At 41.6% G+C, this 26,839-nt stretch overlaps 3 protein-coding genes across 4 annotated transcripts; 1 reads left to right on the top strand and 2 right to left on the bottom strand.

The window, feature by feature from the left end:
- The first annotated feature begins 27 nt into the window (after nucleotides 1–27).
- LOC122995360 (valosin containing protein) lies at nucleotides 28–8,938 on the top strand. Its single transcript, XM_044370546.1, has 17 exons — nucleotides 28–163; nucleotides 2,310–2,421; nucleotides 2,569–2,741; nucleotides 2,825–2,967; nucleotides 3,089–3,219; nucleotides 3,310–3,441; nucleotides 3,988–4,090; nucleotides 4,673–4,806; nucleotides 5,064–5,199; nucleotides 5,864–5,976; nucleotides 6,554–6,718; nucleotides 6,827–6,949; nucleotides 7,047–7,259; nucleotides 7,429–7,737; nucleotides 7,847–8,002; nucleotides 8,134–8,288; nucleotides 8,447–8,938. The coding sequence occupies exons 1-17, from the start codon at nucleotides 147–149 to the stop codon at nucleotides 8,550–8,552; spliced, it is 2,421 nt and encodes an 806-aa protein (XP_044226481.1). The 5' UTR covers nucleotides 28–146; the 3' UTR covers nucleotides 8,553–8,938.
- A 1,826-nt stretch (nucleotides 8,939–10,764) lies between these two features.
- On the bottom strand, nucleotides 10,765–13,842 carry akr1a1a (aldo-keto reductase family 1, member A1a (aldehyde reductase)). The gene is made up of 8 exons (XM_044370560.1): nucleotides 13,682–13,842; nucleotides 13,460–13,579; nucleotides 12,536–12,687; nucleotides 12,238–12,433; nucleotides 12,082–12,131; nucleotides 11,834–11,983; nucleotides 11,557–11,716; nucleotides 10,765–11,189 (listed from the first exon to the last, which is right to left on the bottom strand). The coding sequence occupies exons 1-8, from the start codon at nucleotides 13,760–13,762 to the stop codon at nucleotides 11,124–11,126; spliced, it is 975 nt and encodes a 324-aa protein (XP_044226495.1). The 5' UTR covers nucleotides 13,763–13,842; the 3' UTR covers nucleotides 10,765–11,123.
- A 972-nt stretch (nucleotides 13,843–14,814) lies between these two features.
- dnajb5 (DnaJ heat shock protein family (Hsp40) member B5) lies at nucleotides 14,815–25,440 on the bottom strand. Of its 2 annotated transcripts, XM_044370532.1 has the most exons (5): nucleotides 25,164–25,440; nucleotides 24,583–24,732; nucleotides 23,499–23,784; nucleotides 22,042–22,703; nucleotides 14,815–17,033 (listed from the first exon to the last, which is right to left on the bottom strand). In XM_044370532.1, the coding sequence occupies exons 3-5, from the start codon at nucleotides 23,707–23,709 to the stop codon at nucleotides 16,800–16,802; spliced, it is 1,107 nt and encodes a 368-aa protein (XP_044226467.1). In that variant the 5' UTR covers nucleotides 23,710–23,784; nucleotides 24,583–24,732; nucleotides 25,164–25,440; the 3' UTR covers nucleotides 14,815–16,799. The 2 variants fall into 2 exon arrangements, with proteins under 2 accessions (XP_044226467.1, XP_044226463.1); XM_044370528.1 differs by lacking the exon at nucleotides 24,583–24,732.
- Nucleotides 25,441–26,839: the final 1,399 nt, after the last annotated feature.

Below are 26,839 nucleotides of genomic sequence, written 5' to 3'. Positions count from 1 at the left end.
GCATCCAGCTCACGGTATAATTGTAAAGAAAAGCACGGAAACTGCTGCTCTTTCGTGTGATATCACTGTTGGGTAACGAGAACCGGTTAAGCCTCTTAAACATTTAGCTAGAATTTATTTATTAATCGTAATCCAGGTGGACGACCATGGCATCGGGAGGGGAGTAAGTAGAAATAGCTTTCGGTCTTATTGAAATGCGTTTTTACTGAACAACGGTTGCCAGCGAAAACCTTTTTAAACGGTTAATATCCGCTCAGAACACGTTAGTTTATTAAAGTTAGCTCGATGGCTAATACATAACCGAGTCTGATAGCAGGGGAGCTAACGGGGTCAGGTACTTCAGCCTCCGCACTTTTGTCCGTTGGTTGGAAAACACTAACCGTTGGCCGATATCCCGACGAACTGTTGACGGTTGTCAAACGGTTGTTGTCGGCCGGTTAACGGTACTGAGTTATCCAGCGGTGTGACAGCGACGTGACAAAGCGCAGTCATCGCTGTCGCGTTTGAGTGCTAGCATTAGCTTAGCTTAGCAACAGTGTCAAGGCCAAAGCCAGCCACCATCACACCGACAGGCTGGCCTATCCGCCGGATAATAGCCTGTCTAGAGACTGGGCGTCAAACTGTAAATGTAACAAATACGAATCTAATCGCCAAATGGCATAGACTTAGCTAATGGGCTAACGGCTGGCTATAAACAAAAAAAGAAGACGCCCGTCATTCAGAAAGCTAACTTCAGGGCGAGCTGTGTACAGTGCACCAAAGCTAGCAGGCTATTCATTCCTAATGATCGACAATTTACTCTATTTCAGCTGTTAGCTAAACAGTCGTGAAATAATACATTTCCTCATCTGATTTAAAATGTAACGTTAACTTTAGCAAACGGTAACGCTGGCAGTTTACGTATTTAAAAGGCACAGTGTTAATTGTAACGTTAGTCTTTCTGGAAGGGGGAGCTAACAAAGTTTTTTTTCCCAATTCTTTTGCTGTGTCATCTGCTTGCTCGCCAGTCAGTTAGCTTCAAGGCTAGCATTAGCATGCTAACAACATGAAAGAGAAACTGTAAAAGAGCATTTTAGAAATCTGAGGATATTTAAACCTAACGGGTTCTTTTTCGACGATACTTTGAATGTACATGTGATTATCAGTGTTAGGCATAGATGATTATTAGTCGTTGTAACTGGCGAGTTGTCTAAATGACCTGTTATGGTTAGTGTTACAATATTATTAACAACATAGGGACAGATCCACATACTACAATATTAATTAAATAAACTCATACCATATACGTTATTATACAAGGTAATTTTCACCTTATTTTCCGAGCTGTGCTTGCGTGGAAAAAGTACAGAGACAATACTGTAAAAAAACGTTTTTGAAAAACACAATCAATAGTAAAAGCACTAACGCCTGAGTGCTTGGTATGCCCGATCCCTCTTCACAACGGTTTCATCTCGGATTTTAAAATGATCCCAGTTGTAATCACTTTTGAGATCTGTGACCAAGTTCACCCTGAACACTGAAAGCAGAGAAACGCAACCTGAAACTCAGAAGTTTCACTGTGACACAGAACACCTGAGGAGCATGGCACATTTGAAAGAAGCTAACAAACTCAAAAGGTCCCCTCGGGAAACGTTTAAGATGTATATAAAATTCTATACTCTGAATAATAATTTGTGTCTGATATGGTTTTTCCACAAAAAAGTCCAGTTGTTAAAATCCTTAAAATGACATCTACTCCCTCCCTACTACTCCCTCATTTAAAATTCCAGGATCTATAAATATGCCAATATGTTTCATTTCAAAAGTTTTTCTTGACAGAAGATGTCTCCTATGTCACTGTAAAATCCATTCTCAGCATATGTGCACTGGAGGTTTACAGTTTCCATATCACACTTGTGAAAATTGAACATTGGTCCAGCATTAGCTTCCAGACTATTTGTGATGTCATAAATCATGCTTGTAGGTCCACCCCATAAAAATCAGGTTTTCAATGAGCACAGATAAATTTTCCACTTTCAGAAGATGAATGTGAAAACATAATTTTAGTGTCACAGTGGAACTCAAACATGCAATTTTAGGAACAAGAAGAAAAACTAAATATTTTTGAGTGGAGGGGGAATTTAACATTCAGTTGCTGCGAAACCTGAAAAATCAAGACATTATTGTTTTCTTATGCTAATTTTTCCTTTTGCACAATGACTTATCAATTGGAGCAGTTTGTTTATTGTAGGAGCTGCTTGAGACCTTGAAGGTGCACAATAAGAAGACTTGTTTGACCTTGAGTTTCTTTCATCTGTTTCTCATCATAGAGCAAAAAATGATGATCTAGCCACTGCAATTCTGAAACAGAAGAACAGACCCAACAGACTGATTGTCGATGAATCCATCAATGAAGACAACAGCGTGGTGTCTCTCTCTCAGGTACACATTCAGAAGGCTTTATGTATTACTGATGTATCTACAAAATCAAAACCCCCATGATCTGTTGTGATACTATTTATCATTTTGATATTTTAAATGCAATAACACTGAAATTCTCAAAATAACTTTCTTATAATGTCTCTTAAGACCAAGATGGACGAACTGCAGCTCTTCCGTGGAGACACAGTGTTGATGAAGGGAAAGAAGAGACGGGAGACTGTGTGCATCGTGCTATCTGATGACACCTGCTCTGATGAAAAGGTTCGCATGAACAGGGTGGTTCGCAACAATTTGAGGGTCCGACTGGGCGACGTCATCAGGTACAGAAAAAGCGCACACTTGTCTTAAGTTTGTCTGGAAGATTTCTATATAGAAGTGGTTTTAATTGTAATACGTCCCTCAGCATTCAGCCATGTCCTGATGTGAAGTATGGAAAGAGGATCCACGTCCTTCCAATAGATGACACAGTAGAGGGAATTACTGGCAACCTGTTTGAGGTCTATCTCAAGCCATACTTCCTAGAGGCTTACAGGCCAATCCGCAAAGGTGAGTGCAACACTTCCATTGTCAGGACGAATATTTTATATTGTCAGGCTGATCAAATCTGTTTAAATGTTTGACAAATATTGTGTACAAGTGCTAAAATTGACATCGTTTCCTTGTGAAGGTGATATTTTCCTGGTCAGAGGAGGCATGCGTGCGGTGGAGTTCAAGGTGGTGGAGACTGATCCCTCTCCCTACTGCATCGTTGCTCCTGATACAGTCATCCACTGTGAGGGAGAGCCAATCAGGAGAGAGGTGGGTAGCAGGTTCACACACTGTACATGGGTTAACATTATCCAAATTTACATTCAAATTTGATTGAACTTATTGTGTACGAACATGCAGGATGAGGAAGAGTCCCTGAACGAAGTGGGTTATGATGACATTGGAGGAGTGAGGAAGCAGTTAGCTCAGATCAAAGAGATGGTGGAGCTGCCTCTCAGACACCCTGCACTGTTCAAGGCCATAGGAGTCAAGGTAAGGCATCCTTTTAATTTACACTGAGGAATAGGGTGACAAGTTTGGCCTTCATTGTGGAATTTTAAGTGAGCCTGTGTAACTTTAAAATGATTTAAAAGCACATTGTCTTATAGACTAATGTGATGCTGAACTTCTAAGCTGTAAAATGTGCTCATCCTCAAGTTTAAATACTCACGGGTTTCCCTGCTACTGTCTTACTTTTCAGGTATGACCAGTGAGTGGCTCATGTTCGATATTACTATGAGTCTTGTAATTGAGTCAGTTTGTTGACTTTCAGAGTCTTCACTTGTGTTGCTGTTCTGCCCCATTTAGTGTGTGATGGACATTTTAAGTGTCAAATTTAAAGAGTAAAGTAAACAGTTAACACACTACCTCAGTAGAGGTAGAGGACTTTTGTTCCTGTTTGACTCACTGTTTCCCTAATGCTGACATTAAGCGAATATAGAGGAACTCATTCATCAAATCCTTTGGACATTTCACTTGTGCTGTTTTCAAATCAAAAATGAGTTTAAAAATTTGTTTTGAAACATTCACCTTTCTCAGCCCCCACGTGGAATCCTGCTGTATGGACCCCCTGGAACTGGAAAGACCTTGATTGCCAGAGCCGTTGCCAATGAAACTGGAGCTTTCTTCTTCCTTATTAATGGTGTGAACATTAATTTATATTTGTTTTCTTTTATAAGGGCTCATTCATGGTCTGAGTCATTCTGTGAAAACACTGGCTTTGTTCCAGTCTGCATTACCTTATAGTTACTGCCGGTTGTGTTCCTTTTGATTATTTAAATAAGCATATTTAACCAGAATCCTGAATACACCGGATGATGATGTTATTTTTACATCATTCTGAGTCAGTTTCAGTTTTAGAGTAGGAGATGTTTATCATGAAGGAAATGCTTCCAGAATCAGGAAAATTGGTTTGTATAGATAATACTCTGATAAACTTGTAGTTTTGCTGTGGATTTACTGTAAATGCTAGATTTTAAAATCTATTTGAAATCTTACATATTGGTGGGTGATGTACCTGGCACATAGATGCAGTTAGGTGCTTCACTAACCCTCAGAGTCCTGTTTTGAATTTCTGTAAATTAGATCTGGGAGCTTAGTTTTTTTTTATTCTAGGCCTTTTTGTCCAGTTAAGTTTTTATTTTCATTTATGCATAGTATTTGAAGGGAACGCTGTGAGGTTAATGTTAATCTAAAATAAAAATGTTTCGCTCTCTGTTTTTAGGCCCTGAGATCATGAGTAAGCTGGCAGGAGAGAGTGAGAGTAACCTGAGAAAGGCCTTTGAGGAAGCAGAGAAAAATGCTCCTGCCATCATCTTCATCGATGAGCTGGATGCAATTGCTCCTAAGAGAGAGAAGGTGAGTGGGGAGAGAGGAAAACTAAACGGATGGTTGAAGGAATAAATGGAAAATGGCAAGGAGTGTCCAAAATCTCAGCACAGAAATTGCACAGTGAAATCTGATTTGAATATTTGTTTTGTACTCTTTGTAATTTTATTTTTAAAAGAAAGAACTCAAAATTTAGAGACTAATGCCTAGAAAAAGTCAAGATGTGGGTGCTGTACCAACAATATATGTTGTGTGTATTTAATTTTATCTATTTATGTTTTTGGTAGACTCACGGAGAAGTGGAGAGGCGCATTGTTTCTCAGCTGCTCACTCTTATGGACGGCCTGAAACAGAGAGCTCATGTCATCGTCATGGCTGCCACCAACAGACCCAACAGCATTGACCCAGCTCTGAGGAGATTTGGTAAATATTGATTTTAAGCATGTATACAGTTGCTGTTCAAAACAAAAAATTTAGGATGTTTCTATCACAAGTGCACCTCATATTAGACCGTATTGTGTCAAACACCGTCAGCAGGTTGGTTTATGGTGTTTTAGGGAGGAGTGTGGAGTTATTGTAGCATGAAGGTTTGGACCGCTCTTCATCCCCAGCAAATTCAAATGTAGTTTTCAACCAACAACAGCACTTGAGTGGTGTTGTGCTTCAGTGTCACTGCAAAAGACCAAAAGTTATGTTTTATTTATGCTTGCTTGTTTCATGTCATTGATATGATGGCAGTTTTTGGTCTTTGAATTTGTTAATTTGTGGGTCACTTTCTCACAGCGCTGTGCAGACACACCCTTTAACAGTGTATGACAGGATGTTTGACAGCTGGCATACTTGAGCAAACAAACACAGGGTTGGAAATGAATCTGGCTTATTTACCAGATACTGTAGCAGTGTTTTTTAAAAATCAACTTGTATCAATGATTTGTAATATGTGCATTGTGCTGCCACCCAAGTAAAGTGGAGTCTATAAGTTCCTGAAGGCAGTGCTCTTAAACTTTCTCGTATGCATCTATTTTATTGCTACTAGTCTGTTTCAGTGGAACTAATAAGTGTGTTTTGAACCCCTCACCCTCTGCAGGGCGTTTTGACAGGGAGGTGGACATTGGCATCCCAGACGCTACTGGCAGATTGGAGATTCTCCAGATTCACACTAAGAACATGAAGCTGGCCGATGACGTTGACTTAGAACAGGTCTGTACACATAGTCAGGTGACATCTCTCAACACACTGCTTCCTTGAAGCAAGGTAGAGTCATGTGGTTATTATTGCCAGTAACTTCAAAGTAAAACCGCTCATATTGTAGACTTGCATGGAATCTGATGGTAGTTAAGCTTTTAATGTAGAATAACCAGTTATACTATGAAATAAGATGCTCCAAGTTTGCATTCCTTCATTTCTGACATTGACTACTGTGATCTCTCTTGGCTAGAGTGTGCAGCATCCAGTGTGTTTGTTTAATTCACTTTTGCCATTCTACATGAGGCAGGCATGCTTTAGTTGGAAAATGGTGTCCGCACACTGCATTTTAGCTCCAAAAAAACTTAATTTAACTGAACAAAGCAACATTTTGACCTTACTGTGTCTTCATCAGGCAAATCCTGCATGAGTTGCATAAGTAAGTACATAAATATAACCATCATTTTCATTAGTTACTGCATTGCAGTAGAAGTTTTCATGGTTGGTTATATTTAATGAAGAAGTATTGGGCAGGATTCTGGACAGGAATTGCTGGTTAAGTATTATTGAGCTCTCTGTATCTTTTATTTAGGTAGCCAATGAGACCCATGGACACGTTGGTGCAGATCTGGCTGCTCTCTGCTCTGAGGCTGCCCTGCAGGCTATCAGGAAGAAGATGGACCTGATCGATCTTGAGGATGAGACCATTGATGCTGAAGTCATGAACTCTCTTGCCGTCACCATGGATGACTTCAAGGTAAGAGCTGTAGTATAATCTTTGCTATAAGCTGAAAGTAAAATGTTTTTCACATAGTCTATAATGGCCTCCTGAGCACTTACTAACATGCTTAACTCTGTCCTGCAGTGGGCCCTGAGCCAGAGTAACCCATCAGCTCTCAGGGAGACAGTTGTTGAGGTTCCCAACATTACCTGGGAGGACATCGGAGGTCTGGATGATGTCAAGAGGGAGCTGCAGGAGTTGGTGCAGGTATGAACCTCATCCAGAACTGCAATCATATCTCAAACGGATGTATCACAGACTGTAAAGTTAGAATGTTTTCTTTTTTCCATTTCCTTAAATTCAGTACCCAGTGGAGCACCCAGACAAGTTCCTCAAGTTTGGCATGACCCCATCCAAAGGTGTGTTGTTCTATGGTCCCCCTGGTTGTGGTAAGACTCTGCTGGCCAAAGCCATTGCCAACGAGTGCCAGGCAAACTTCATCTCCATCAAAGGACCTGAGCTACTCACCATGTGGTTTGGAGAGTCTGAGGCCAACGTCAGAGAGATCTTTGACAAGGTAACCATGTTGATACGGAGTTGTTTTAAGTGTTGTAAAAGGTACAGAACAGTAAAAATGCTTCAATCTTTTCAGATAATTTCTCGCTACAGAAATATTTCAGTTTTGTAAAACTATTGTGTGTGTGTGTGTGTGTCCGTTTTTTTTTGTTTTTTTTTAATGTTTCCAGGCTCGTCAAGCAGCCCCATGCGTTCTCTTCTTTGATGAGCTGGACTCCATAGCCAAGGCCCGTGGCGGTAACGTGGGAGACGGCGGTGGAGCTGCCGACCGTGTCATCAACCAGATCCTGACCGAGATGGACGGAATGTCCAGCAAGAAGAACGTCTTCATCATCGGAGCCACAAACAGACCAGACATCATCGACCCTGCCATCCTGAGACCTGGCCGTTTGGATCAGCTCATCTACATCCCCCTGCCCGACGAGAAGAGCAGGATCAGCATCCTGAAGGCCAACCTCCGCAAGAGTCCCATCAGCAAGGTGACACTGCTGCTTCCTATTATTGCCTCCAACACCCTTTTGACTTGAACATGACTTCAGCAGAATCAGAAAAGGTCTGGTAAGTTTCTGACCTTGTTTTGTTTGACAGGATGTGGACTTGGACTTCCTGGCTAAGATGACCAACGGCTTCTCTGGAGCTGATCTTACAGAGATCTGCCAGCGGGCGTGTAAACTGGCCATCAGAGAGAGCATCGAGAATGAGATCCGCAGAGAGAGGGAGAGGCAGACCAACCCATCAGCCATGGTCAGTGCTTGCTCTTTTTCCCCCTTTTGTTAACTTTTCACATCTGGCTCAACATCAGCATGCAGCTTCCTTCCCTGCTGCCTCTGATCTTATGCGTGTTTTTATAACGCTCCCCTGTATCTTCTTCATAGGAGGTGGAAGAGGACGATCCTGTGCCAGAAATCAGGAAGGACCACTTTGAAGAGGCGATGCGATTCGCTCGTCGCTCCGTCAGTGACAATGACATTCGCAAATATGAGATGTTTGCTCAGACACTGCAGCAGAGCCGTGGCTTCGGCAGCTTCAGGTACATTTTCTGACATTTTGTATTAGTTTGAGTGCAGGTTGCCGTGTGTTTTAGTTTTTTAACCATAAAAGGCAAGCATCATTCTTTCTGCAGTGTTGCGTAACAGCAGCTGCTCTGCTAATGAGCTAATGAATGACTGACTGTCTTCTTCCTCACAGGTTTCCCTCCAGCGCTACAGGTGGCAGTGGTCCAAGCCATGGCTCAGGAGGAACTGGCAGTGGTCCCGTTTTCAATGAAGATAACGACGATGACCTTTATGGATAAATGTACACTGCCCCACAGTGGTCAGTACTGGGATCACACCTGTACAAATTCTCACCAGATTCCACATTTTTAGGACTTTGTGCTTCTTTCTTGTGTTCCTTATTTTTTTTGTATGATTTCCCTCGGAGAAAGCATGTAGCCGCTTGGTTTGCCCTGGCTTTGATGTGGGTAGGGATAAGGGGATGTTGGAAATGGAAGGTGAGTGACTGACTGCAGACTTTTTTCAGTGGGGAGGGTGGGTTGTGGGTTATTGAGTGGCCTCATTTTCAGTATATCACAACCAACATGAATGGCTTTAGTGACGGGATTCTATGCTAGACTATAAGAAAGAAAAGAAAAAAACATATTGCTAATGACTTCCTCTTTTTTTTTTTTTTTTTTTTTTTAAATAAACAGTAGCATATAATGTATTACAAATTTGTCAAGGTTATGATGTTGAAAATAAAATCTCACGAAATGGAAGTGCTATCAGTGTCTGTTTTTAAATATCTTTATTGATAGTTTTTGTTTATTCAAATTAAAGGTATCTGTTCTTATTCAAAAGTTTAAATGTCTTAAATGTGTATTCTCTAGTCAGTGTATTTAAGGTAATTATGCATAGTTAAAAGAATTTATGTGGCCAACTCCATTTGAGAGGGGAAATGGATTTGTTCCCCTAATGTTGCAGACATATTGAGATGGGTCTACATTTGTGTTATATTTATAATTTTAAAATATTATTTTTTTGGACAGTTTTGCTTTTATTTGATAGTTTCTCTGCAGAGGCAGACAAACATGGAAAGAGTGAGAGAGATAACGTGCATAAATGAGGGCTTAAAAATGCCATGTTTTCATTTAAATCACTGATTAATGGTGGTCAGTTTCAGCTTGGAGAGCAGTGACGCTGCAGATTTGTGCCTGATTTATTTCAGTGATATTTGCCCTTTAAAAGTCTTAACTCAGTGCAGACACCATGTGATCCAAGCTAAAGGTGTGATATTGTCATTTAGCAGAGAAGCAGCTGTGTTACTGGTCAGTGTCACTCTGGCAGTGAAAGTTAAACCTGCAGTGCCGAACTTTTACATATAAATGAACATCCGTTACATTCAAGCCCTTTCCAAACAAGTTCACTAATTGTTAATTAAGCCTATCACTGCCAGATAAATCTCTGTATTTAACAGAGTTTTTAATCTGGTGTTGGGTTTGACATTCCCGTGCAGGCACCTTTACATACTAAATGTGCTCTATGGGCCGAGCCGGCTAACATCTGGTTAGCACTCTAACTTAAAGGTGGTTAAAATAATTTAATTGTGCGGCTCTTCTAGACTTTCCAAATGTTATCAGACTGAATGGATCAAATTCTGATTTGAGGGGTTGTCTGATGCTCAAAGCAATTTAAACATCTTCTTACAGACGCAACAGTAGACGGACTAGGCAAAAGTGGAGCCTATGACGTAAGCATGCGTTGACAGTGTTTTTGTAATTACTCTCGCTGCCTGCTGAGGGAGACAAAAGTCCTGCACTTGACTGCTCTATTATCTGCAGTCTTGGTGAGAGATGAATAAGAAAACATGTTTATTTGTATGTTTTAATTGAATTACAAACTGTATATTTTGGGCAAACACATTAAAATCCATTATTATGGTTTGTCGGTGAATTCAGAGGTAAAATAAGAACATCTGATTTATGTGTGTGTATATATATATATATATATATATATATGTATATACTCTATATCAACATTTTAATGAATATTTACTTTCTACGCTTTTTATCAATTTAATGCAGATGTTTTCATTTCCTCTAAATAATCATGGATTTTATAAAGGTAATACCAATACTCACTGTAAATATTTCATAATTTTTGTAAATAATCTCACTTTTTCATTACTCTCCTCATGATGAGCACAATGTGAGTGCTTCCTGTTCATGTATTTCTTGTACATGTGTTGCTGGCTTCACTGCCCTGTTCAGAAGGCAGATGTGGCAACTTTTGTGCTTCTTGCCATCACCTGAATCCACTTGGTCCGTTGCTTATTGATTGGCTGCAGGCCCAGATATCCAAGCTTCAACTTTCTGGACAAGCTAGTATTTCGTTGATCATCTGGAATTATGCTTCTGCAAAAATACATGTACACCTCTGTCTTAAGCAAAAATCTGTTGTAGCACTGAAAAGAATGAGGCAACTAATTTTTATCCACCATCAGACCCAGTAAACAGAATAAAACCAATACACAGGACACGTTTTTACTTTTTGTCTGCAACTGTGAACATACATGAAAACATCAGGGTCCAATTAAACATAATCATTGTATATAAATTCAGTACAACAACACACCAGTTTGTCCATATTTTGCACCTGAATGAGAAAAGATTTCAGGGTAGAAAAGAGAGGACAACTGATTTCAGACAAATTAATAGGAGAGTCAAGTGTGAATTTTTAACAATTTCCTGACAAATAAAGTCCCTTGAATATTAAGGCAATTTATCCCAAAGAGAAAAAGTAACACATATTTTGATCACAGTTTTGTTTTCTTCAGTGTGACAATTATCTTCAAAAAGAAAATATTGGACTCCTTGTTGTGTGTAGACTCAGTAAAGATCGTGGAAAGGGAAATGAGGGTGTTCTGCATCTCTCCACACTCTCTTGCCTTCCCTCTGTGGAAAAAAAAAAAAAACTAATTAGTTATGCTCACCTTTTAGTTACATACAAATGTTTGTATTCTCAGCATACAAAGCATAACTGCACACGAGTGAGGACATCTCACCCAACACCTAACAGTCCCGCTCTCTAAGAAATAGGATCACCTCTCTTTGCATATCAGAGATTCATGGAGATCTAAAACTGGCTGATGTTTCAGCCATGTGCTGTCCCTGCGGGGAGTTTACTGCAGTTAACATTTTGGACTGTGAAAGCTGTTATATATATAAACATCGAGTAATTTGTACATGGTCTCCGTCCAGGGCAGGAAGTGGTTTTGCAATCTTGTGAGGTGTCATAAGAGCTCTGAGGTGAGAGACTCACCTCAACTTTTGGGACGATGAAGCGCTCGTTCCGGTTGAAGGATTCAATCAGCTTCATGTCATCTTCTGACAGGGAAAAGTCAAACACCTCCAAGTTCTGCTGGATCCTGGAGGGTGTCACACTTTTAGGGATACACACTACGCCCCTCTGAACGTGCCACCTGCAGATGTGTGTGGGATTTCACTCGTGTTACCACATGTTAATGTAATCCAAGGTTATAACAGAACTGTGGAGTCTTGGTTTCAATCATGTACAACTGAAAGACTTCCTTTCTTACCTGAGTATGACCTGAGCAGGTGTTTTCTGGTATCTGCGGGCAATGGCTCCCAGTCGTGGATCCTCCAGGAGACTTGGCTCATCAGGAGAAGCCCAGGGTCTGTCCCCACTGCCCAGAGGACTGTAGGCTGTCACACACACTGCCACTGACCTGAGGCAGAGATATGAACACTGTTACTGGCTCAGCAGGAACATTATTTGATAGTTCTAACCTCCAGAAATAAAGGAATAAAGCATATTTACACTGACCGGCAGTGAGCCAGCAGATCTGCTTGAGACAAATATGGATGACATTCCACCTGCGGCACAAAGAGACACACAATTATACAGATTTTTCAACATATTTGTGAAAACCTTATCAAAGCTTATTGGTAATCACAATCACATGCAGTTTCTTTATTGTACCTGGTTCACTGCAGGTTTATGTTTAGCCATGCTGATGATGTCATCAGTCTGCCTGGCGTTGAAGTTGGACAGCCCTATAGCCTTGACCAGACCTTTGTCCACTAGACTCTCCATGGCCGCCCAAGTATCTCGGTAGTGTGTGTCAGAGTAACACACACTTCCATCTTCCCGTCGAGGCATCAGCTCCTTCCCCCGCCTAAAACATACACACACATACACAAAGGCTGCTTCAGGAAATTTGATCCATAATCTATCAGTTTGTTTTTGTGTGTGTGTGTGTGTGTGTGAGACTGCTCACTGAAATGCCATGGGCCAGTGCATAAGGTACAGGTCCAGATAGGAGACACCCAGATGGTCCAGACTCGTCCTGCATGCGTCCTCGACATCCTGGGGGTCATGCTTGGTATTCCACAGCTTGGACGTTAGAAAGAGCTCCTCACGACGCAGAGCCTGGAGGGAAAAAAGGCCCTTACTGTTGAATTCAAGGAAACATTTGGATGGTCTGACTGATTGATACTCAGTCAGTTATCAGATGTTAAGAAAGTACATACTTGCTGCAAATCTCTAACTTGGATCCTGCTCCCAAATCCAGCCCTAAACCTACTCCAGTTTCCAGTTTCCAAACCAAAACCAAATATTCAATATATCTTAGAAACTGTATATATTCTCTACTTTATCAGCTGAATCTCAGTTACTGATATGTCATCTGAATCAAATGTGAGCAAATTGATTATCAACATTAAACATAATGATAAATAAAATGAAGTTGGCAAATATTCAACTCAAAACTCAAGGTCAACTTACTTATTACAGGACTTTAAACCTTATCACACTGTCTTCATCAGCACATTGTTGCTCCATTGTCATGTAATTCAAGGATGTTCAAACTTTTCATTATTCTGAGCACTTGAAGCACAAAAGCTCTGGAACAAGCCAGTAAGTGGACCTTGAAATCATTTAGTTATCTGCAGTTGTAAATCTTAAGATTGAACTGCCAAGCTCAACTTTTTAAGCCAACAAGGACGAGAAGTCCTAAAAAAATGCTTCGAATCACTGAACCTCTGCAGTTCCATAACAACTGACCAAATTACATCTACTGATGAACTGATATGTTTGAAAGCTCTGGAACGAGCAAGTAAATGGACCTTGAGTTGAGATTCCAAAGCCAAGAGTGAACTGTCAAAAAGCAACATCTAAATCAAGCATCACCAGAGTTTCTCACCTTGCCAGGACCGACCCTGAGAGCCAGAGCCTCTCCCACCTCCTGTTCATTGCTGTATGCGGCCGCACAGTCAATGTGTCTGTACCCACAGTCTAAAGCTGCCAGCACCGCCTGCTTCACCTGAAAACACATGGATACACACACAGCCAAAACACTTGTTTCCTAATCATTTCAGCATTATCAATCTCCAGAAACATGGTTTGCCTGAACTAACATCTCTACCTGTCCTGGAGCGCTCTTCCATGTGCCGAGCCCAACCATGGGCATCCTCTGCCCCGTCGAGAGGGTCAAGAAGGCGCTCATGTTCCAACTCTGAGGAGCTGACAGATTAGAGGAGTTTATGAGGTGTTCACATGTAGACACTCTTATGGAAGTGGACTCAGCAGCAGGCCAGTCATCATGACTAAGTCATAACACTCTGTTACTTATTATCACTTACATCTGAATTCATTAACTTCTGCACTACAGCAGGAAGCAGGAGTTGTGTGCATATATGCCTTATATGTGCAAGCAACAGCTCAAAATCTTTGAGCTGCTTTTTGTTACTTTCTCTTTCATCCTCAGAGCTGAAAAGTGTGTTTCAGTGGAAATATAAACTCTCCGTGAACCCAGACTTATTGCTCGAAATAGCTGATACAGCTATATGGAATTAGTCACAGTGTGGTGCTACTGCAGCACATCCCAGAGAGCCTTTCCATGGTTCGTTAATTGTCTGCTATATCCTTACCATGTGATACACACACACACACATACACTTTTCATCAACCACTGCAGTTGTTTCACATGATCTCTTAACACAGATCACCTGCCCTGACTGCCTCCTGACCTGGCAGCAGAATAGAGTCAGCAAATGGTGCATAGATTAAATATGAAGTCAAAACAAATCTTTTTGGTTTTCAGTCAAGACTGTAGTTGGTGTACGGGTTCAGTTCTTACCTGAGACGACTCCGGTAGATGGATCGGTGATCAGTTGAGGGTAACTGTCTGTCTGTGTTTAAACTAGGTGAGGTCAAAGTCTGCCTTAATTTGTTTATCTGTAATCCAAACTGATGGAAAACATCCAAACTCCAATGAACTCACCAAAATAGCACACAGTTAAACATTTTACCAATGTTTGATCACACTAGACTCCAAAAATGATTTATTAGCTCCCTTTATTTATTCCTAATAGACTGATAGCAGATCAATTAATAGGTTTACATGCTCAATAGTATCTCAGTTTTCAGTCTTATTCTAGTTTTGATCTTATTCAGGATATGACGTTTACATAGAACATGAGAAACATTTGAATAATTTGAGAAATTTGACCAAAGTCATCTTAATTCTTGAAAGAGAAACTCAAATCACACAAACTGTTAAGTTCACACATTTGGTTTATTTGTTGCCATTTTGAAAAGATCATAAATATTGGCAAATGCACATAAGCAGTGACGGTGAGTCTTTCAGCAGCAGCACATGTGCATTCTGGTTGTAGCCACAGTCTGGCGTCCCTGGAGGCTCTCAGAGGCTGGATACTCACAAACTCAGACAAGTCGTTCAAGTCTCTCTGATCATCTAACAGTTTCATCAGTATCTTCTATGACGTAAAAGTGCATTTATCAACATGTCGCATTCAAACATTTTCCCATACACATGATATATATATATATATATATGACCTACTAGGGCTGTCTGTATAAACCATACTCATACATACGTTTTATCATTGCTATAAACTACAGTAGGAAGAGCTGAAAGGAGCCCTCTGCAGCTGACACAGAGAACAGCTGCTGCAATATTACAAAACCTGTTTCTTAAACAGGGTATTTTCTACTTGAAAAAACAGATGCAAAGATCGATGTACAGATGTTACAGAGGACAGAAGCAGTTATCAAATCACAAACTGAGGACTCCATGAAACCAAAAAAAACAGACACCAAGGTGGTCTGTTTTTGGCACTGCTCACAGTAGCACCAAGACATTTGCCTTCAAATGGCACAAGAGAAAGCAGAATATACACAACAAAGCTGGCTTTCCCAGAGGAATCTCAACTATTTACTACGGACTTCAGCTACACTGAATGATTAAAGTCATGCGTGCATTCCTCTGGGACGTCCAATCTTTACTGTACGGCACTTTACAGGGATGCATTGGCAAAATTCATCAGTCTTCATCAACGTATCTATTGTCCTTGCTCACATACAGTACATTATGGAGATTGACTTTATTGAGATTGACTTCATTGCTTACTTACTGTTTTTCCAAGATTACCAGCCCCCAATGGTAATGTCTAACACGGCACAGGGCAGTGTCCGTTGTGCACTGAACATGGCTGGTTGTATATATGACCTGTGTGTGTGGTATGACACCGGGCTAAGGCACCTAAATGTCTCTCAGACTACGAGCCAGACTATTCAGTTCAAAGTAGCCACACGGCTCAGAAGGGAAAGCACCCATATTATGTGCAGATTGTATTATCCAAGCTGACACTGTTCTTACAGTATGTGATTGTCATTCCACGTTTTCCAATGCAGCTGGGATATGATAATATTATTTAGAGTAATGTGGGACTTTAAGTGTACTGTGGCATTGCACGGATCATAATATAACTGATTTTGGGGAGACAGATCATACTAAACAGGAAACGGCCTACAGACTTTAAGTACAATGCTTTATTATGCTGAAAGCATGAGAGGAAGGTGGGTGGGGAGAGGGGGTGTTATGTTAAAACTAGGGTATGCACTGAACACACTGAAGCTGCCGGTACACTCAAGGTAAAAATAAATAATTCCTATTTGAAACTTCCTTTGGAAAAGGAAATCCTGGAAAAAATGTGTCTTTTAAAAAATATATCACGCTTTCATCCTATCACAAAAAGACGAGGATCAGAGAGTTGGACAGTATATAAAACCACTGATAAATCCATAAAAAACTGAGTTAAGAAAAGAAGTTCCGGTAAAAGCCACATTTGTGCTGAGCCCATCCTCAGCACCGCTCCACTGCTTGGGTGCTTGTGTGTGTGTGTTTGTGTGTGTGTGTGTGTGTGTGTGTGTGTGTGTGTTTGTGTGTGTGTGTGTGTGTGTGTGTTTGGGCCAAAAGACAAAACAAACACAAATAATTACATCCTGATTCTGCCATTCGTCTTGGCATTCTTCCCTCTTCCTCCCACTGTGAAGTCCCTACAAACAACAGTGTCTGTTTAATGCTTGGTGCATTAACGCAGGACATGGGTACTGGGAGCGGGAAGGGTTACTACGATGAGGGTCAAAATATAAAGGAAAAGTTGATGAAGGAGTTTTAAGGGTTGGTTTTCTGGGTTTGGGCCTTTAATTAGTCTGGAGTGTGGGGTTATGGAGTCTTCCTATGACTGGGGGAGGTGTTGTCTGATAATCTCTCTGGACTGAGGAGGGATCCTGTCGGGGAAACGGACTGAAAACTCCACAATGAGGTCACCGCGCTGTGACGGGTTCTTGGGGAATGGCAGGCCTTCCCCTCTGAGTCGCTTCACTGTCCCTGGCTTGATGATGTCGTGACAGGGGAGCGAGATGATGCGGTTTTCCAGTGTGGGAATGCTAACTGTGCAGCCACACAAAGCCTGGAGAGGAGAGGAAAGGAAAGAGATTGAGAGGGTTAATATCTTTAGAAGGAATGAAATGCCAAAGCCATGAATATATTGATGACTTCATGTTTCCATGAACAAAAAACTTTAGTTTATCTTCCCCCAGTACGTCATCCTAATAAGTCAAACCTCCAAGTGTTTTGTGTGTGTGTTCATCGTGTGTGTGTGTGTGTGTGTGTGAAGGAAAGACACAGAAAGTAGGCCTTACTGACAAATCGTTTTAGTATCAACTACAGCACTGTGGGGTCCACAAAACAGCATTTGGAACAGGAACATTAGGAAAACAGGACTTGGCAGTAGAAAAGTTTTCCGGTCTTTCTGTGTTGTGTATGTGTGTGTTGTGTATGTGTGTGTGTTGAGGGTGTATGTGTAACTGTGTCGGGGTTGGAGGGGCTACACATTGCACAGGGGACTAATTTTAGCAGCGGTCTCATAGCCGGGGCTAATGAAGTGAGGCAGGAATCGGCTGAGCTCGTAAATAGTTGGAGGGCTTGTCAGATGGGCTGGCAGGACGAGGAAAGAGAACACACACACACACACACACTAAGCCTCACCTCCTTATCACAATGCCTGATGAAGCCAGTCAGAGCGTAGAGAGCTCTAAACTAAACACAGAGACCTGTGGTTATCACGACTTCACAGGCTTTCCAGTGAGCATCATTCACCAGATTTGTGCTGAATAGAAAACTATTTAAAACCACAACTCTGTGAATGAACATCCTGATGAATAAAAAACTTTTCTTATATAAAGCTTTCCTAAGCAACCGTTAAAAATGATTTACAAAACCAAATAAGGTCAGTGAATAAATACCATAAAGGTGTGGGGACAGAAAGATGGAAAGCCATTGTGGATGACCTATAATTCACTATAGGAGCAGTTGTTTGGGGCTACGTGGAGAGATTGTGGAGTAGCTAAACTGATTTGAAAAAAATAGAAATTACAGTTTGAGTCTTAAACACCTGAATGCCTCATGTTGAGAGTGCCCAAAAACTAGTTAGCAAGCGAGCAGAGAAGTTGAAACAGTTAAAATAGTTCACTTAAAGTATTGGATAACTGCTAAAATAGCTAAAAATAATGGATAAATGCTAAGCTAAAAGTGATTGATTGAAAGAGCTAAAATTAACGGATAAACAGTTGAAATAGTTAGCTAAAAGTAATTAATAATGGCTAAACTAGCTTAAAGTAATGGATAAACAGTGAAAATGATTAAATTAAAGTTACTGTTAACTGTTAAAATATATAACTAACAATATTGGATATCTGGCGAAATAGGTAAAAGTAATGGATACATGGTGAGCTAAAAGTAATTGAAAGTTGAAATAGTTAGCTAAAAGTAGTGGATACATAGTTAAACTAGCTTTGGATAAATAGTTAAAATGGTTAGCTTTACGCTATCAATTATTGTTTAAATATATAACCTGCAAAGCTCAAAGTAAGGACATTGTTCAAATAAACAGTAAGTAGCTAAAAGTGATGGACAAACAGTTGAAATAGTGAAAAGTAATGGGTAAATGGTAAAACTAGATAGCTTTGGATAAACAGTTAAAATGGTTAGCTTAATGTAATGGATAATTTGTTAAAATTGCTCGTTTACAATTACAGTTAAAGAATTGTTAAAATATATAACTAGCAACATTGGATATCTGGTAAAATAGCTAAACGTAAGGAAATTGTTAAACAGTTAAAAATAGCTAAAAGCGATGGATAAACATTGAGCAAAAAGTAATTGATAAATGGTTGAAATAGCTATAATTAATGGATAAAAAGTTGAAAGAGTTAATCTAATTGATAAATGGTTGAAATAAATGGTGGCATCAACTGACAGGGTTGTGGGGGGGGGTCGTCTAACAAAAAAGGTAGAGGGGCCATGTGGTTGCAGTTTACCTTATCACAAATCCCTCTGGAGACCTGCATGTCACCCCCCTTCTTGCTCAGTTTTCTGCTGTACTTCAAATAAAAGTACAAAGGTTTGGGAGTTCTGGTTAACTTTTGTTGCTCACTGAGTCCTTGGTACAACTAAAGCAGTTTAAAAATATTAATTTTAAATGTAGAGATGTAATTCTGTGGAAAGGGGTTCAAGTTACATGCAAGAGGGGTGCATACCTAGCAAATTATGAGATAAAATATCTGTGAGGGGCACCAAGGACCTCTCAAAAGTAGCTGGTTATAATGGAAATGCTCCATCTAGGAGGGAATTCATGTTCAGTGCCTGTGCTTTAATATCTTAAGTCAATTTCATTAAACTTTACTACTCAAGGTAACCTTTTTGATGGAATGGGGTTCATGCCCCCCCCCCCCCCCCCCCCCGATTTTCTCAAAACAAACCAACTCTAAATATCATGTTGAGTGAACAAGCTGGGTATGATGTAATAGTGATTTTGCCTGTATTGGCACGTGCTTAACCTCTGACACCCGGTCCGTGTCATTACGTGGTCAATTTTGTATTAAGACAGTTGGGGATTTTCTTGTCTCGTCTGGTGGTTTTTTTAACAAACAGGATGGACACGTGGACGGGTGAAGTTCAGTCAGGCAGAGCAGCTGCTTCAGTTTTCCAGCCATGACATCAGCCTCCTTTTACCCACTACATACTGTACATTAGGGGGTGATTTAGCCTATGACTGTGATGGAGACTACTGGCTCATCCTCTTGTTATGAGCAGTTCCATTCACTAACACAAGTCTTTACACACAGAGACGGGTTGCCATGACACTCGCCAGCTGATCTGAGGGCCCACTGATTGCATAAACCTCTGCTCAGACAACACAGCTCTAGAAACCGACACAAACACACATACACTTTGATTTTGCTTTACATATGAGAATGTTGAATAGACTTCCATTTATTCCCTAACCTGAACCACATTTGTTACATGTTTAATCTAAACAGTTATGTTACTACTTAGGTGTCCTCACAAACCAAAGAGTCCTCACAAGACTGTCCTGTCATTTCAGTCCTCACTAGTATAGATACACCAACACACATACCCTTCGTACATGTTTGTCCTGAATACTGGTTACTATTGCTGTATTTAAATGCACTGACAGGATTAAAACACAAACTCCTGACTAGTCTATTTGCCTTTCTAAATTATATCAGAGGTGGAGCAGAAGCCACTTATCCTTTAGAGCCCAACAGCTACAGTTAGCACCTATGTGTGTTTGGATGTGGGTTTTGCTACTGATCTGAGTGCAGTGGTGCCAGGAGCTATAGATGCAGTGCCACAGTGTACTGATGATAGCAGAACACTTCAGGAGCATCATTAATGCCAGAGAGAGCCAGCCTATAGATCCAGGTGTGGGTCGGTTTCAGGGAAATCAATGTGTCAAAGTCATGCTAAGCTCTCTAACTGTTTCTGACTGATGTCACAGTGAAGACATCGAAGCTGCCTCTAGCAGTTTCTCCCTGGAGTTTACAGTTTGGTCACACAGGCTCAGCGGCACTAAACAAGCTGCTCATCTGGGCATGCTTCAGGCAGAAAAAAAAGAGCAATCAAATACCAGGGCAAACATACAACAGTCGAAATATGACAAAAATAACTATATCTGCTGAAGAAAAACCTCCTCTTCTGTTTGTATATGAGCACTTGCAGAGTTTTCTTGCAAATGGAAACAATCATCTTGCTGGCTATGTTACATATATAAATATATGTTATGTACTGGTGCAACATCTATCATGTGGCAGGTTGTCTGGTGTGCAGCATGTAGCTGGTGCTGTGTTTTTCACTGCAGCATTTAAGCATCACATCTTCGGGGAAACAGAGCAGAGCAGAGAAGTGGAATATGAGCTCTTATTTGCTTTGGATACTGAATCATCTGACCCACTTCCCTGATATTCCCCGGATACCCCCCACCCCCATCCACATCTCCTTCTCCCCCCCCCCATCCCTCCTTTAGCAGCATCAGACTTAAGTCTCTTATCTGGCTGCTGTATGAGCTGAGGACTTAGCTGTGGGAGTCGTGCAATGCAAACTTAATCAGTGTGCAGGTTAGATCAAGTACCATCTCCTGCTTAATGTGACTCAATAAACTCTAATGTGGTCTCATTAACCAGGCTGTCTTCACAATAGTGCTGTGTGCAGACACCCTTGTTTCCCAGTGCACCACTTCTGTAGCAATTCATGAGTCAGAGCTGCTTTTAGAGGAAAACTGCACAAAATTGGCAAAAAACAACTCCCCTGACATCTCCAACTCTTTGAGAGCACCTGCCATTAAGCTAACTACAAGGAGTGCAGACCAGTAAGTGGCAGCGCGATTAGAAACATTAAAGCTTATGTAATTCACAGACAGACCAGAGTTGTGCTGGACTCGTTGCCCTCATAGGAGTGGCTAATTAAATGTCCTGCCAGTCATAGTAATAGAAGTCTGGATTGTCACCACAATCCATCTTTAACCAAGCGTCTTTGCAAATACACTTGAAGATGCAAGTGTGTGTCTGTGTGTGTGTGCTTGCATGCATGTTTATGTGAAGCTTTATATGTGCCTGCCTGCATGTGTGTTTGTGCACAGCGGACAGAACAAGAAGAGGACGATGGCTCTATGCCACTCACACGAAGACACCACATTCCTGCTGCTTCTCTGACACCGCAGTGACAGAGACTCTGTTCATTACTGATTCTGCCCTCCAGCAACACACACACAGATATGCACAGTCACTCTTCAATATGTTTTATATGACCATCCACCCAGGACATAATCCTACCCTTCAATTACAGTCACACCTCTCTGCCGGCACACATCCACTGTTTGCCCAGGTTGGAGTGACAAGAATGAAAAATATCCCATTTTTGTATATTCATCCAAGATTTCGTAGCTCCATGAATGCATTAAATTTCTGCTTAGCTTGCTCCACCGGGAATCAAGTCTCCAACCTCAGCAGTGTTATCTACTCATCTACATGTAGAACCATGACAAAGAGAGAAGACTGATAGATAGAAAAGCAGATAGTAAGACAGAAGAAAGAGAGGTAAGACGGAACGGGACGCACCTCTTTTAGACTGATCTTGCAGTTATAAATTATATTGGAACCGTCTCTCTTGAAGTGGACGTGCCCTTTATCTTTAAGCACAAAGGCTATGTCAGCAGGAATGTTCTCAGGGGTCTCGTCCCCCTCCTTTGGGAAGGTGATCTTGGTCCCCTCCTTCCAGCCCTTCTTGATGATAATGTTGAGGATCTTGTCCTCTGTCCTCATGCTCCTGCCGTCTGGGTTCAGCCTGCGGCGGGTGATCTTCATGCGCTTCGTGCAGCCGTGGAAGATCTCCTCCAGTGATACCTTCAGCTCGTGGACCACTGGAGGGTCCTGGTGCTTTCGACCAGTCCCCAGGCGCTCTGATGGCGCCCCCCTCCTCCTACGGCCTTCCCCCGGGAATCCATTGTTCATCCCCCCTGGAAAGCCGAACTGTCTCCCAAAATGAGCGAAGGGGTCATCCTCGTCCATGTCCATGTCCTGATCTGCGTCATTGCTGTGGTCGTTGTGGAAGGAGAAGCCGTTTGAGCGGTTGTGGCCGCGGTTGGAGCCAAAAAACATGTCAAAGGGGTTGGAGCCACCAAAGAAGGAGGCGAAGGTGGCGTGAGGGTCTCCATGGAAGGTATAGTGGTACGTTGAGCTGCCGGGAGCACCTGAAGAGCTGCTGCCTCCTGTCTTCAAACCTGAGAGAGAAAGAGAGAAAGAGAGAAAGAGGAACGTGAAACCTCACATGCAAATGCACACACTCAAACACCCACCAGCTGAAAACACACATTCATCTGAACTCCAGACGCAGTGTGGGTAACAGCAGAGAGAAGAGTGGAGCCCACGTGGGCGGGAAAAATCCCACAGCATCACCGATCTTCCAACAGCATTGGAGGTGGAGGAACTCATGAAATACCAGGTCACTCCATCCAACACATACACACACACACACACACACACACACACACACAAACACGCACTAATACCCACACACACCTATCTTGACAGAGTCACATGCACAAAACACCCACAAATGCAAACTACAGCAGTCGCTGCTATTCATATCTCAACCACGTAATGATCTTAAGCCATCTGTCTGTCAGCTAAAACACACACACACACACACACACACACACACAAACACTTCACTAAAGGTGGACTGAAAGGAATCAGAGCTGAGTTGAGTGTTATTGACACTACAGATAACAATACACACTCATGTACCTGCACATAAACACAAACATGACAACATGGAGGAGACACAGCTTTATTACTTCAGCGGCCAAAGCCCACCAAAGTCCTCCACTGTGATATTAGATGCTGAGTCTGTTCCTGAGCTATTTCAATAACAACTTAATCCATCATAACGCCCATTTAACAAGGCTTCATTGACAGAGCGCTGAAGCCTGCACCCTCTGACCGGTTTTCACTCAATGATCCTGCTCATTATACAGACACAGACAGACAAATAAACAGACAGGCAGACTTCTCACCTTCCTCTCCCAGCTGGTCATAGACGACCCTCTTCTTGGGGTCACTGAGGACCTCGTAGGCCTCTGCGATCTCCTTGAACCTCTCCTCTGCATTGGCATCCTTGTTCTTGTCAGGGTGGAAGCGCAGCGCCATACGCCGGTAGGCCTTCTTGATCTCCTCCTCGTTGGAGCCCTTGGGGATGCCCAGGGTCTTGTAGTAGTCCTTCCCCATGGCTGCACACACACATACACTCTCAGGATTGGGACCCCCCTCTCTTCTTTCCGATCAGGCTCGTGGTCAGATTCTCTGGTGAGAGATACAGAGCTATGCTGTTATATGTTGTCTTATAATACTCCTCTGAGGTGGATGCTGACCAGTGCTCTCCATCAGGTCTTTACCATGAAGTCTATTTAGTGACAGCTGGGAGAGAGGACACAGAGTACTGGTTTTACTAACTGTTGCTATGGGGATGCGGTTGCCATGCTGATGAAGAGTCAGGTAGAGTACAGAGGAATCCCCTTCATCCTCTATATCAAAGGGCTTCTCCTTACAAGCTCAGCCTATATCAGATATGAATAACATCTGGATTCATTTATTGCATTTTTAAATGTTGTGATTTTGAGCTATAGCCTATTTCATGACTTGGCATGGTCTGCCCTTAGCTCTGCTGTGTTAAATCAGCTGGGCAGAGACACACAACCTGTCAGACAGCAGAAAGCCCTTCACTGAAACGCTGCGGTGCCTCTGAACAGGACACAATGAGCCTCTGTTTGACCAACAGAGCACAAAGGCGAATTAAAAAGAAAGCCTTCATTTACATTATAATATGCTGCTTAGATGCTCCTGCTACACACAAAGAGATACCGATACAGCCAAAAAAAAAAAAAAAAAAAAAAAAAAAAAAAAAATCCCGAAGCCCGACCATTTTTTGCGACTATACCGACTCATAAACCATTTCATACTCGCTGTTAATAAGAAAATCACTGCCAGACAGCCAGGATCAAAAACATGACAGAAGATCGGGGTATTAGGCTATAGATCATAATATATAAGAATAAATAAATAATAAGGAAAGAAATGAAAATGAAATAAAGAAATTCCTACCAGAATGCTCAGCAATTTATGGGGAAAATCAGATCAGCATGGTCCGGCTCTCTTATTCTTTCTCTTTCCTTCAGCCTGTTATCTGCCTGCCGCCCCGGCACTGCTGGGTCCTTATAAATTGACGTCAGGACGCCGGGAGGATCACAGGCTCTGAAATAGTCGGTGACCAAACGCTGAGGTGCATCTGACGTTTCACTGGAAAACCTCAGACAACTGACCCAAACAGCCACAAACCTTCAGTCCATCAATCACATCTCCACAGTCCATCCATCGCATCTCTACAGCGGTTATTGTATACGCGGAAAAAAAGACACTGACATCACAAATAACGAGATTTGGAATGGAAAGGCTCAAAAAGTTCGCTCTCATTATCATAACCTTATTTATAAAAAAAATATAACTTTTGATAAGAGGCTGTAATAAGAAGTTATAACTCTATTCCAAAGTCTTGATACATCTTAAGTCTACTCCCCCATCCATAATCATCTTAATTCAATGGTCCAACCACCAGTCTCTTGTAAAATCTGCACAAATAAAGGCGTTTTTCGCTTAAAAATGCATAAATATGTGTGTTCCGTTACCTTGTCTTGCCTTTTGCGTCCGATCCTGTCGGACTCTGAGAAGACGTTTTCAGTGTGGAGAGCAAAGCCCAACCCTCAGCCAGCAGCCAGCAGCCAGCAGGACTCTTTGTTCAAGGTCTGCTCACAAACACACTCTGACTATATGTAGCTTACACATGAAGTTGGACTGAGGAACTTGAATAAGAAACTGACCACATTGCCATATTATACTTAAGATCTCCCCCTGTGGAAGACTCAGGCATGTCAGAGGTTTGAGGCTGCTGTGTGGTTCACTGTGCAAGAAAACAAAGTCATATTTGGGGAGAGAGAGAGAGAGGGAGGGAGGGAGAGTGAGGGAGTCCTGATAGCTGACAGAAGAACAATCACCTGATAAAAGTGTGTGTGTGTGTCTTTTAAGCGTGCCAGTGTAGTCGTGCCTGGGTTGAGTTGGTATAAACACTGCTGAGTCATGTGATGACTCCATGCACACACACACACACACACATACACACACACACGCATTTTGATCCTCTATCTTTGTGAAGAAAATGTATTTAAAGTCACATCCTAACCTCCACAGCACCCAAATCCTCAAATAAACCCCCAGTTGAATTCTTTCCCTAACATTAACTCCAAATGTACACCATTCCCTTCAAAATAACTCACCCTGCTCTTCACCCTGACCTTTAGGCTATTTTAATGTCTTGGCTTTGATACTACACTTCAACTCAACTATAATTCAAGTCAAGTTGCGTCAATCCTATTTGTACCGCCCAATATCACAAATCTTCCGCCCCCAGGGGGGTTTTTACAACCTTTGAATAAGGAAAAACTCCTTAAAAAAACCTTTAATGGAAAAACTGGAAGAAACCTCAGAAGGAGCAACAGAGGAGGGCTCTTTCTCCCAGGACAGACAGACATGCAGTAGATGTCATGTGTCCAGAATAGACCAAGACAGCAGAAATATTCAACCAATGACCCCAAAATTAAACACAGATATCCTGGAATGCGGATATCCTGGTGGCCCAGAGGTTAAAGGCATTGACTATGTATCACTCCTGGTTTGAGTCTGCTGGAGAACATTGTTTCATGTCATTTCCAGTTTCTCTTTCCCCTCATTTCTTCTCAGCTTTCTACAGTCAATTCTCTTATAAAGGCATAAAATACCCCAAAAAGACTTTAGTCACATCCTATTTTATACATTTTATCCCAATTTAAGAAATTCTCTAACTCTAATCCTTCACAGTTCCCCAAAATAAACCAGTCTACCTTTAACCCTGACCCTAATTTGAATGCCTTGACCTTAAGACACCTCACCTATAATTTCAAAAGTAGCCCTGACCTCAAATCCAGGGTCACTGCTTGAAATTCTGGGCCCCAGATTTAGTTATCAGTCCCACAATCCAGATATAACATTAACTTGGTAAAAAAAAAATCCTCTCATTGAAGGTTTTATTCATCTTTTTCTTTAAGATTTGGTGCTCACACACACATGAACACACACATTCAGTATATTCTGAAGGCCAAACATTCATCACTGACTTTACTGTTCACAGTCCAGTGCAGCTCAACAAGCAACCCACCCACCTTTCTAAAAAATCCACATATATTACACCACCGATGGAGGTCTGACTCATTATCGATGACTTTTATTGTTAAGTGCACAGGAAGGTACACTCAGTAGGGCGAAGAGCTTC

This window comes from Thunnus albacares, chromosome 2 (assembly GCF_914725855.1).
Source record: "Thunnus albacares chromosome 2, fThuAlb1.1, whole genome shotgun sequence".
In the NCBI taxonomy this organism is placed as follows: Eukaryota; Metazoa; Chordata; class Actinopteri; order Scombriformes; family Scombridae; genus Thunnus; species Thunnus albacares.
This window is presented reverse-complemented; position numbering and strand designations above follow the sequence as displayed.

Bases quoted from the DNA above. Each gene is read 5' to 3' on its own strand.
- LOC122995360 (XM_044370546.1), top strand. The intron at 2,422-2,568 runs GTACACATTCAG...ATGTCTCTTAAG, and splicing joins GCGTGGTGTCTCTCTCTCAG to ACCAAGATGGACGAACTGCA. The intron at 2,742-2,824 runs GTACAGAAAAAG...TACGTCCCTCAG, and splicing joins CGACTGGGCGACGTCATCAG to CATTCAGCCATGTCCTGATG.
- akr1a1a (XM_044370560.1), bottom strand. From the start codon at position 13,762: ATGAGCGCCTTCTTGACCCTCTCGACGGGGCAGAGGATGCCCATGGTT. The intron at 12,434-12,535 runs GTGAGCAGTCTC...TGTATGTTTTAG, and splicing joins CACTGGCCCATGGCATTTCA to GCGGGGGAAGGAGCTGATGC. The intron at 11,984-12,081 runs GTCAGTGTAAAT...TCTCTGCCTCAG, and splicing joins GATCTGCTGGCTCACTGCCG to GTCAGTGGCAGTGTGTGTGA.
- dnajb5 (XM_044370532.1), bottom strand. From the start codon at position 23,709: ATGGGGAAGGACTACTACAAGACCCTGGGCATCCCCAAGGGCTCCAAC. The intron at 22,704-23,498 runs GTGAGAAGTCTG...TTTCTCTCTCAG, and splicing joins TGACCAGCTGGGAGAGGAAG to GTTTGAAGACAGGAGGCAGC. The intron at 17,034-22,041 runs GTGCGTCCCGTT...TCTCCTCTCCAG, and splicing joins GCAAGATCAGTCTAAAAGAG to GCTTTGTGTGGCTGCACAGT.